At 36.2% G+C, this 12,545-nt stretch overlaps 1 protein-coding gene across 1 annotated transcript; it reads right to left on the reverse strand.

Moving 5' to 3' along the window:
- Positions 1 to 5,291: 5,291 nt before the first annotated feature.
- On the reverse strand, positions 5,292 to 6,849 carry LOC131026728 (E3 ubiquitin-protein ligase RING1-like). The gene has a single exon (XM_057956666.2). It carries the CDS (start codon positions 6,382 to 6,384, stop codon positions 5,404 to 5,406), a length of 981 nt encoding a protein of 326 aa, XP_057812649.2. The 5' UTR covers positions 6,385 to 6,849; the 3' UTR covers positions 5,292 to 5,403.
- Between the last annotated feature and the right edge of the window lie 5,696 nt (positions 6,850 to 12,545).

Genomic DNA, 12,545 nt, shown 5'->3' on the forward strand with positions numbered 1-12,545 from the left:
GGGAGAGGAACCAAATGAGTATGATCTCCTCTACACTACTTTATTTTGGATAACTATGGTATGAGGAGAAGTATACCATGTGGCAACACTAGTATTCACTGATGAATAGCCAACTAATATGTCATCATATATCAAACAATTACTATTGTTAGAGTCACTCCCATTCACATTGATAGAGGGAACATCATACAAAGGAGGCGGGGATGATATTATTTGACGAGTAGTGTAAGAACGTGAAAGGAATGACATATTAATGGAAGAACATGAAGGAATAGCTAGAGGAAAAAACTCCAAAGAAGCTAATGGTAAGAAAATTTAGCTAGTAGGGTTTTAGTGGCCTACATTACACATAGATGCAAAACAACATGCTAAAAACAATGATATCTATCAGAGAATTGGGAGAACCACTACTAGGGATGAAATGACTCTACAAATGGTACTAGCATAAATACCATTAAAAAATGGATAATTTATTTCGTCAGACCCATTGATCCTTCAATGAAGCTATATAAAGTTAGATTTATCATTATCGAGATAGGTAGCCTAAGAAAATAGGCAAAGGAAGAAGTAATTAAAGATTGTACCACACAAACCAGTGCAAAGTTTCTCTATCACCATATTATCACAAGATTTGGATGCCCATTAAGTCTCATTGGTAATCAAGGGAAACATTTTGTGAATAAGGTTATCAAAGAATCACTCAAAAACTTTATGATAACCCATAACCGAGCACACCATATCATGGAAAGCCAATGGAGCAAGAAAAACATTATAAAATCATAGGCACAAATTTACAAAGATGTATGACACAAATAAAATATATTGGAATATCAAGATACTAGTGATACTCTAGAGTTATAGAACTACCTACAATAGATCGACTCAGTTTACTCCTTTTGAGCTCATTTATGGGATGAAGGCCAAATTACCCATAAACTTCATTATTCACAATCTTTGCATTGTACTCACCTTGAGTTAACATGTGAAGACTCAATCAAAGGCTAGAAGAATTGGAGAAACTAGATGAAGATAGATACCTTGCAGAGCACTGCTAGCTTACAAAAAGATTTGCATGACCACAATATGCAATCCAAACAATTTAAGAAATAAGACTTGATTTTATTATATGATAGAAAATTGGAGAAGAAAAGGAAATTCAAGGTCTAGTGGCTTCTCCCTTACAAAATTCCAAAGCAATCAAGTTAAGAAGATTAGATCACTACGATATTATTTCCACAAGGCTAGACTCAAACATTATCATACCAATCTAAAGTTGAGTTATTTTGAGGATAAGACAATATTTTGAAAGGTTGGGTGAGGCTAGAACTAGAACATTCAAGGAGATGCTATTGCAAAAAAGCGCACAAAGGTTGTTAAACTTCTAGCTGAAGAGACACCCTATAGAATAGTACTAGAATGTAAGGGACATGCCCCATAAACTAGATATTTGTATAGGAAAAGATATAATGTAACTCCATCATTATAGAGGATGAAAGGTCTAAACTCCACATCATCTCCATCTTGCAAAATACCTTCACCCACTTATCTTTGCAGTCCTCTTTCCACCACTGCTCGTGCCATTAATGAAGTCAACCCATACAAAGAGTGCTTTGGAACACACACTCGTGCCACCCAAACCACTTCCTCCTTCAAACCAAATACCAACCCCCATGCAACTACCATGGAAATTATGTCAGAATTCATTCTATAACAAAATTCTAACCTCATATACTTCTCGCCCAACAACACTTCCAAAATTTGCAACAACATGGGATAATCAAATTTGAATAGACCCTCGATCCTCTTCTCTAAGATTTTTCCAAAAAAGGTAAGTTGTTTAATAGAATGCATCAAAAAGCTCGCCTACATGCTCACTAGTTGTTAAATTCTCAATCATCCCTCTATCGCTATCTCTAAAGCTTCCTCTGCACACCTCAACCCGGGGAATACCAAACAACTGCCCACCTTTTGTTGGAAACCAATAACACTGAGAGGGGGGATGACTCAATGTTATACCGGAATGATAATTTTTAGCCTTATTAAAACATGTATACACCAACCGGTTTACGGATACATACAGAATTGAAAGAAGTAAAGCAACCAATAAGCCAATCACGTAAATGAGAACCATAACACATAGATTTATACGTGGAAAACCTCAAAGAGGAAAAACCACGGTGGGATTTGTGACCCACAATATCAATCCACTAGCCATACGAAGAGATATTACAAAATATGAGGGACCTACACTTGCAAGAAGGCTTACAACCTAGAGCACACTGCTCAATCACAAAAGGAGTTTCACTGACTACATAAAATTCCAGACTACAATCAGGAGAAGTGTGAACTGCTAAGATAGCATCTTCTATACCAGAATACATTTCCGGTTTAAGCTCTATTTGTTTCGGTCTGAAACCCTAAACCCTTTACCGGAATAACCCTTACATAAATTTCCTCATATACATGATCTCTCTGATATATTTCACATCATATTACATTCGCATCATGATTCATATCTTCCTTTCAAAATGATCTATCAAATTGTCCTATATACCCTATACAAATTTACATGTCTTATGTCGGCTTACAAAGATATATACAATATCAAATTACATGTCGATCAGATAACATAAATGCATAAACATTAAAATCAATTGCCGATGTCGGATCCAAGATATGTTGGCCTCCAATACCGATAACCTTTACTAAACCATATCGGCCTGCATTGTCGGTAACCAAAGAAATCCTTTTGCCCTGCCGGTGCCAGTGTCGATGAAGTATCTGTCTGTCGATACACCATAGAACCAAAAAATGAAGTTGGAACACAAAACCATGTTGCCATCAATGACAACATAGTAAAACCAACCAATTGAGTGTCAATTTCCAGCAATCTCCCCCTTTGGCATTGATGACAACACTCATGTGAAAAATGGTCAAGGTTTCATCTGCCGGTTTCATCCTACCCTACTCCCCCTGAGATGAATATGCAAAATACTCCATATCTCCAAAATTTCATGACTCCATAACTCCCCCTAATGTATACAACTCTTTTTATTCTTTTTCACATCTATCCACTCCCCCTTTGACATCAATGCCATCAAAAATTCTAAGAGAATGTCAAAGAAAAAGAACTGTACAATGAATATCCCAAAACGTATTACGGGAGCTTGACAAATTTCAAAATTTCCGGATAAGCCTTTTCCAGTAACTCCAGATAAGTATCCCAGCCGGTTTTGAATGTGTCAGAAATAGATACAAGTCCACTCAATAAATATGCAAAAGACTCTTTCTCATTTACCTACATCGGTGTGGGCTTTTCCACCATATCCATGCATTCTTTCTTATGTACACTAAGTGAATCCAACCGGGGACTCACCAAGCCTCTCAGACTTCTTGATCTCCTTATTATTTTGTCTCTTTCCTTTTCAAGAACAAAAATTTGGTTTTCCGAAATTAAAATCTGACCATCAATGGATGTAGTCAATGAAATCAATCCATCAAAAGAATTAGCTATACTTGCAACTTTCTCTTGAATTTCTTTTATCTTTTTATCCACATTAGCTATAAGAGTTTCAGTGTTACAACATACCCTATATATATTTATACATTGCTTCAAAGAATTTTCTACTAGGATCAGCTTCTCATTAATCTTTTTCTTCTCAGTTTCAATTATCTGATCAAATGCAGGTCTTTTAGCCTGAGTAAACCTTTCTAGTGCTTTTCGGTTTGAGATTTGTTGTAAGGATTGAAAATCCTTTGAAATATGCTCAATAATTATCTTAATCTTGTCGGATAGGCTCGCTTCATTTTCAATCTTACACTCTGGGACCGATCGGTGTAAAACAGTGATTGATTGATCTATAATCCCTTTATCTGTGGATCCCTCCTTCATTAACCCCAAAAGGCCCTAAATTGCCCCTAGATGCCCCATCGAAGTTCACCTCAATAACCTAACCTTCCTATGGTTTCTGCCATTCAATTTTTCCCCTTATTTCCCCCTTTTGAATCTCCTTATCCAGATCCACCCGGGACATCCCATTAATGACCCTGGTTGATTATTATCTTATTATTACTGAAACAATTGATCAATGTTATCCTACAAGATCAATTGAGGAAGCATTTCTACATACCTTGGTCTATTTCATTTTAGTCATAGTACCACATATATTGTTGTCCGATAATATTTGGTTTATTTTGAATAGTTATTTTTATCAATATCTTTATTTAGATCTCAAACCTTGATGATGAAACAAAGTATTATTTGAAACATTGATAAGAAAAAGACATGAAATCAAATCCAAAAGCTCAAACCACAAAATTTGTTTTTATCTAATAAATAATTAAATAAAATAAAACTATTATACAAATGTCTAAAGATACCTATAAAAAAAGTCAATATCAATCCAAATCTATTTTACAGTTATGAGAATGATCCATAAAAATTGTAAATCTAACCTAACCTTACAAATTTCCATGAAATTATTGTACTTACTTTGTAAATCTAACCTAACCTTACAAATTTCCATTAAATTATTGTACTTACTTTGTGCTCCCCTTGTAGAATCTTTCATTAACAACTTGAAAATTTGATTTCACTATTATTTAAGAGCAAATTTAAAGAGTTTACCAATGCAATTTTTACTTAATTTATCTTTAATACATATTTTATTCTATTTATTTAAAAAAGTAATTTTGAAAACCATTCATCTTTGTTCATTCAAAACCACATTCATCTTTACCAGTCATGATCCATTGATACCCTTAGTAAATAAATCCAAAATATATGAAAAAAAAAATATAACAATTCAATAAGAGAAGCACCTAAAAATTAGTGTTGTTTGGCATACAACCAAGTTATTAATAAAAATTCAAATTTATTTAAAAAGAAAAAAAAATTATCCTCCTAATCTATGCTTGACAACTTCATGCATGAATTAGAATTTTCCAGAATTTACAGCAAATGAGATTAATAAGGCAAGACTTTAAATTGGACCATATAACATTTATTAATATCTGAGATTAATAAATCAAGATTTAAAATGTTACAGTTTGATTCATCTGGGATATTTTCAATAATTATATTTACCATTCCAGAACAATCAAACGAAATTTTACTCTATGACGATTAAAAACAAACCTTGCCAAAATTATTTCAAATCCCAATTGAAGAATAAATAATAACAATAAACAAATATGAAAAAAAATGAAAAGAGAATTGAAAATCCACCATTACAAATCCAAAAAACCAAGCGGAATTACAGGTAGACCATATAAGTGTTTCACTAAACAAATTAAATAAATAAATTGTAGTTTCCTTTCTTTTTCCAATTTCATATCTGATATTTACAAATAAAGCCCAACCAAAAAAAACGCTGAATACCCTCCACCCCAGGACTTGACCTGCTAAGCCTCATTATTGCCATTGTTACCTTGTTGATCACTGTTATTATTATTCCCATGTCGCAGAGCAGAAGAAACAAGGTTACCGATGATATTAAACGGCATCGATATTCTAAACCATCCGTTACCGTCATTCCCATCATTGCTTCCACCGTTCCCATTCTCTCCCTCCGACGTGTTCTCCTCAGATTGGGCCTTACCCGACCCCTCCTCTGAAGGCATCTGAAACCTGCACACAGGGCAAGAACTGTGCATCTTCAACCAGGGAAAGATACAGTCACCATGATACAAATGCTTACATGGCAGCTGACGTGTCTCTTCCCCAACTGTAAATTCATCCTTACAAACCGCACACTCGGAAGACAACTCGCACTTCAAGTGCTCCTCTGTAATTTTCACCACAGTCAGGGCTTCCACAGCCTCTTTAGCCGCCGGGGGTGTTCCATAATGATTAGGGTCATTCTCTGCCAAACGCTGCAGCAAAGCCTCCATACCCTGCCCTAAGAAATAGTCCCCCAGAGTCCCTGAAACAAGCGGTGAAGTTGAAACCCCTGTATTTGACCCCTGAAGCATAAACAGGGGAACCCCCATGGGATCCACCACAACCACACCGCTGCCGCCGTTTTCTTCCTGCTCAGCCTCCTCGCTCAGATGCAGCTCCGCCATTGCAGACCCTAAAGCATGCATCAGCTGCATCATCACAGGCGGCTGCTCCAGCACCAGCATTCTTGCTGCCCTTTCATCTGAGCTCCCCTCCAACTGTGCCCTAAAGCTTCCTCCGCTTAAAAGAGCCATAAATCGGGGGTCCATGCGTTCAACGGGAGACTGCTGTTCTTGCTGCTCAGCCTGCCTCTGTTCTGGAGCCTCCAATTCTTCAACAAATCCGTCATTACAGCGCGGGCAACAGAGGTCATCTCCAAGAATTGGCACAATCGTCTGTTCGCACTGATGGCACCAATACTGCGAACTCATCACTGCAGCCATTGGCAAGAAATCGACTCCAGAAAATTTTAAGAAAACCGAACAGAGAGATATTCCAAGAAATCAAAGAAAACTGAACAGAAAGATCTTCCAAGAAATTGAAGAAAATTAAACAGAAACCTCTCCTAATGATGTTTTTGATTAAATCAAAGTGATCTGTGGGTGTTTATAAAGACTACCCAAGCCCGGAAAGAACCAGAACCAGCAGAAACTTCTAGGGACCTTCGGAGGGAGCCGCGTCAAAATTAGTACAACATATTGTTTTTTTAAAATACTCGGAATTTACACGTCAGCAAAGCGCTTATATGGAACAAGTAATTTTCGCAGCTATTGGCGCGTATATATCGGACAACTAACGGTGGGCCCCAATCGACGCGTTTGTTGACGTGGGATTAAATTTCTTGTATTTATTTTTTATTTTAAGCTATCAAGCTGTCTGTACTTTAAAATGAAGAAATAACATGGCAACTTCCAGCTTTGAATGGTTGTTCCTTTTTTTCCCAAAGCGTTTAACGTGTGCGTTGGTACAAGGAATATTTCAATTCCCAGCTTGGTTGCAGATTCAAGGACTAAAGGTAATTGTTGTGCTCCTTCCTTCCTAAATGCACCGCAAGTGCATTTATGTCCTTCCTATCATGTGTCCTTCCTCCCATGTGACCACCTGACTAGATGGTGAAATATCTAGGCAATTGATGGTTTTTCTTATAAGCTTGTTGAGCTCATCAGTTTTGTCCTTTTGTTTGGTTATTGAATTTGCAAGTTTGAACTAGGTAGCTATTTTGTCATTTTTTCAAAGTTCAAATAATATTTGTAACATCGTTTTTACATGAGCTCTTTTATTATAGTTGGTCAAACAGTTTCAATTTTTATGCGTAAATTACAAATAACAATAGGAGGACATATAATTAAAGGATTTACAAGAGGGATGGCACCTAAATCTTAATAAAATTAAATATTTTTTTCTTAATGTGAGACCTCACATTATATATATTTCTCAATGTTACATACAACACATAAAGTGGCCTCAAGAATGTTTAACTCGTAATGATTCATGTAGTTCTAGGACCCCATGGTGCACCGCACATATAAAAATAAATTAAACATTATAAACATTATGCAAAGTGTACAACACCTAATTCCTAATAGTTAGGAGATTGTTATCACGATGTCATGGATAACTTGATTACATGTACTTTAGAGGGAGCTTGTGACAATGATGTTTGGTGATGTTGTATCTTCCTGGTTTGGAGATCGTTTGACTCTTCCCTTTGGGAGATCTACGCGTTGATTTCTTTGATTGTGTTGGGGGCACATATGATTTTTAGTTAGAGGATGGTTTGTTATGATGCTATGGAGAGCTCGATACCACGGTTCAATGGGAGCTTGTGTTAGTGATATGGATTCATGATTGGATGGTAGATAATCTTCTTAAGTGTTTGAACATTGGTGTCATGTATGGACTCTTGGATCCTATTTCTTCTATAGAGTGAGGGTTGTTTGGCATCTTTGATTTCATTGACAAGAGATGGTTATCTTCAAATAATTTGGATATGTTAACATCTTAGAGCCATGGAGAACTCTACGAGTCCTTGGTTGAGGTGTTGTGTATGCTTTGTCATTTGACATGTTATCCTTTCTTGATAGGATGTTTGTTATTATGTCATGGTATACTCTTGATTACTAGTTTAGAGTTTTAGCATTATACAAGTGTGTACAAAGCTCCATTGATACATAATAAGGCTCGAAGATGATTATGTTGCGCTAAAAATAAAGGCATTGATTTCATGGTTATATACCATCTTCATCATTTCATTTTTCCTAATCTAATCTTAAATCATTTCTCATCAATCTACTAATTTACCAACAATTCTTCAAAAAGCATTAGGTCAAGCAACAAAAAGATATTCTGACACAATGAAATTTTTTTAAGGCATCATGTAGTTGCATTCATTATCATATTTGCCTTAGGTTACATTCATTATCATATTTGCATTAGGTTGCATTCATTTTCATATTTGCATTAGGCATTTCAAAATCATTCAATTTCATTGCATTTCATTAGTCCATTTTAAGATTACCATTATAAGCATATTCATTCATTAGATTAAATATATTATATAGATCATATCATCGTAATTGCATCATCATCATCATAACATGTTGTATACAACATTTTAGAAAGTGCATAAGTAAGTTAGCATAAAATCGTTATAAAAAACATGAAAACCCTATAAGAAATCATGTAGAATAAGCATAAGTGCATCATCACAATCATGCATCATAGGATCAAGCATCACATATGAATCACAACACATAGCGTGAGCATATAGAAATGCAACCAAAATTGCATCTCATATGTATCTCAAAAACACATGTGTTTGAATACAATATCATAAAGACTTATAGGCTCAATAAAGTGTTTAACTTATGTCAACCAATGTTGCCCCTACCAAGAGCCTGCCCACTCGATCCTACCCCAGGATGACTCGGTGGTGGACGAGGTGGTCCCATAACACCTCCACTTCTCACACCTCGGATTTATGAGTGTGATTTGCTTTGTGATCTAGAAGCCTGATAGCTAGGAGCTTTCTGACCCTCTAGACCAACAACTTCATAATGACGACGCTAATAAGTTGTCTCATAGCCAGCATGGACCAATCTATCCACCATTTGTCATGCATCTATACTAGTTGCAAAGTATCTCTAGTATGATTGAATGCACAACTGCACCCTCCAGATGACATCATCTCTCTCTGCAACTTGTCCCTCTCAGTAATCAGGGCATCGCGCTCCTATACCCATGCTTCCTACTCCCAGTGGAATCGAACTCGATCCTACCTCCTATGCCACTACTCCACGACTAGTGCATCTTGTTGGCTTTGAATCTGAGCTCTCATCACCTATGGATCCTCACCCTGAGCAACAACTTATCTTGTGGGTACCTCCTCCAACTTGAGCATGTCAATGTCATCAATGCTCTCCTTCGTACCCTCTACACTAGATGATTCCGATGAGGAATCATCATCAACACCCACTGACTCAGTATCTCCACCGATGTCTACATCAGTTTCCTCCTCACCACCCTCACCTTGACCTCCCTCCTCTCCCTCATCTACTGTAGCAATGGTTGCTACTCCTCCTCCTCCCCTGTCGACACCTCCACCATCTACTCGTCGTTGTCTAGGTCACCGACCCATCTATGGTGTGATAGGTACTATAGGATTTGTCAATGAAATAGGCCAATGTGTAGCTCACCATGCATCATATTATGTCATCGTACCCAGATCTGCTACCCCGACACCCCAACCCCACTGTACTTGTCTCAACAAATCAAACTTGGCATAGCCAACATGAGGCTAAATGCACACTATAGACACCTAAAACTTGCACAACTAATTAAATGAATTTTATTCATTTAATCATCATTTATTCATCTATTATTTAGACTAAGGTTTAATTAATATCCCTACAACCTATTAATCAAATTAAACACTTGATTAAAACCCATTTCTTCTAGCCTAACCTATTAATTAAACTAAGGTTTGATTAAATCCCCTTTAGCCATTTAATTGAATAAATCTTATTTATTTAATTAAAACTCTTTTTCCCTTTTAATTGAATTTACATTTGATTAAAAATCCCTTTACGTTTAAATAAATCATTATTTATTTGTGAATAGTCCCCCCACTTGCAAAATTCTACAAATGCAAGTTGCACCCCTTTTGGCTAAAATAAATCTTTTATTTTATCTAAAAATGCCTATTTCCCTCCACTTGCGTTCTCCTACATTTTTCATTAGCATGCTAACATTCTTCTAGAACCTCTCTAACCCCTCATTAATTAGCCTAATTCTTCTAATCATGTCACATCCCTAAATTTGGGGGAGTCACTTCTCCATATTTGGAAGAAAGTCTTCTAAATGTGTTGAAGACTCTACCCATCTCAACAAGTTAACTTGTTGAGTCTTCCAAACTTGTAAGGTTATCTAACTTTCAACAAGTTAACCTCCAAAGTCTTGAAAGAACATTTAATGCCTCTTACAAGACATCATCCTAGCCCATGATGGTTGTCCCTTTGGCCATCCCTCAACTTTGCATAAGAGTTTACCTCTTGGACAATAACATGATACCTTGGATAATGGCATTATCCAATGATATCATCTCTTGAGGATACCCCTGATGCTTAGTTGGGAACTAATGCTTACTTAGCATCCTCTCAAGCCATCTCAAGGTGACATATGTCAACTTGGGATTGGATTGAATTCCTCCCATGGATTGATAACTTTCAATCCTAGCCCTTGTTGAGATTGCTCAATCTCAACTATCCATTTCTCTATTTTCTTTATAAATAGATCCTCTTTCTTCAATCTAAGAATCCATCCACTTTATGCATCCTTATTATAGTTGTTTTTGCAGGTTATCGAGGAGGTCTCATTGTGCCTCTCTCAACCATTTAGGTCATCCTAATTTCATCATGTTTAGATTATATCATGTGTTAGATTAATCATTTATCTTAATTACATATCATTTTCATCTTCATCTTAGCTTAATTAGATCATTTAATCCTTCAATTTGGAAACACGCCTCCATTTTGCATATCATCTTCATATCAATAGTTTTGATCATCTAATCAACTAGGATCTTAGTTGCATCCATTTATATTCTAGTTCATCATTCAAATCTCGTTCTTTAGGTTGCCATCTTAAAGATCAAGTGCTCTTCCAAGTGAGCACCACCTTGAATCTTGAAGATCCTTGGAGATAGAGGACGATGAGATGATTTTGAGAGGTTCAAATTAACTAACATGCTTTGTTGATTTTGATCTCTAATGCAATGTCCCATTGGTGTGTTTGTGTTGTTTGTGTCTCTTTTGCAGTTGCAACAATCTGAGCATACACACACTCTCCAATCTGATACCTCTCGAGTCGATTGAGAAAAATATGTTATCACATCAAGCACACCTTGGACCTTATCAAATTGTCTCAAAACTCGTTCAGAGAGATGTACATCTATGATCCACTGTATCTGTATAGTCCTACCTATAAGATACCTCTTTGTCTACAATATTAGAGGTGTTGTGCATTATCTACCCAATTGGGGCAATCTAAGTAGGGTCTCCATGTAAAGTGTTTTAATGTATCAATAGCATGACACTAATATAGGGTGTTCCCTATACCCCTAACTCTAAATGCATCTATGTACCTATATGCATAAGGCTCCTCGGCTTGTAACTAAACATGAACGACTGGTCGAAAGACAACTATATGCTCCCAAGCCCATACCTATAAGAGTGTAATGTTGCAACTGATGGACTTGTATCTCAAGTACACCACCATATTCATCTAATAGTATATCATAGCTAATACGCAAGGAACCCAAGCATATACTCGTCTATCCACAATCATACCTACTAATACTCGGCCCCATCCCACGAGAAAGCCATGACACCACTAATCTGGAACCAAAGGTCCTGGTATAAGGATGCACAACACTATAGTGAGGTCATCACAATCTTCACTTGAAACTAGTCCCATCCAATCTCATATTGTCCATCCATCCCTAAATCCTACTCTCCACACTCATATAACTCACAAAGCGTTGCAACACATGTTGTGTAGTCATAAACTTGTAATGCCCTGCCAAGTAACCCTAAAGGATAAAACCAAAAACACTCGAAAAGAGTGCAAAACATTTTTTTTTAATACAATATTGAACTAAAAGATGCATTAAGATAAACATCGCATTAGAATTGCACAAGCAGAAGACTTAACTTAAACTCCTAAAGGGTTCCCAACGAAGTTTACTCAATTAAACTAATTAAGAATAAGGTTGATTGATCTAAGTCAAGGTAGAATGGTTACAACAAGAACATGGCATTAAAATTTCATTAGGAGATTACACTAAGCATATATGAATACATACAATTGTATTTATTTACAATACATTTTGAAAGCTACATTCATCATAGTTCATAACATTTTATTTAATCCATAATTCCATTCATATAAATAAAAGATCTATCACCTAGGTTACATCATACTTACATTGCATTTATAACACCAAGTCTCATAAGAGTATGTAATGATTACATTAAAATATGTAATGATTACATTAAAATTACATCTTGCCAAGAAGGCATACATAAACAAATGATACATCCACCTG

The sequence above is a fragment of the Cryptomeria japonica genome, chromosome 10, assembly GCF_030272615.1.
Source record: "Cryptomeria japonica chromosome 10, Sugi_1.0, whole genome shotgun sequence".
In the NCBI taxonomy this organism is placed as follows: domain Eukaryota; kingdom Viridiplantae; phylum Streptophyta; class Pinopsida; order Cupressales; family Cupressaceae; genus Cryptomeria; species Cryptomeria japonica.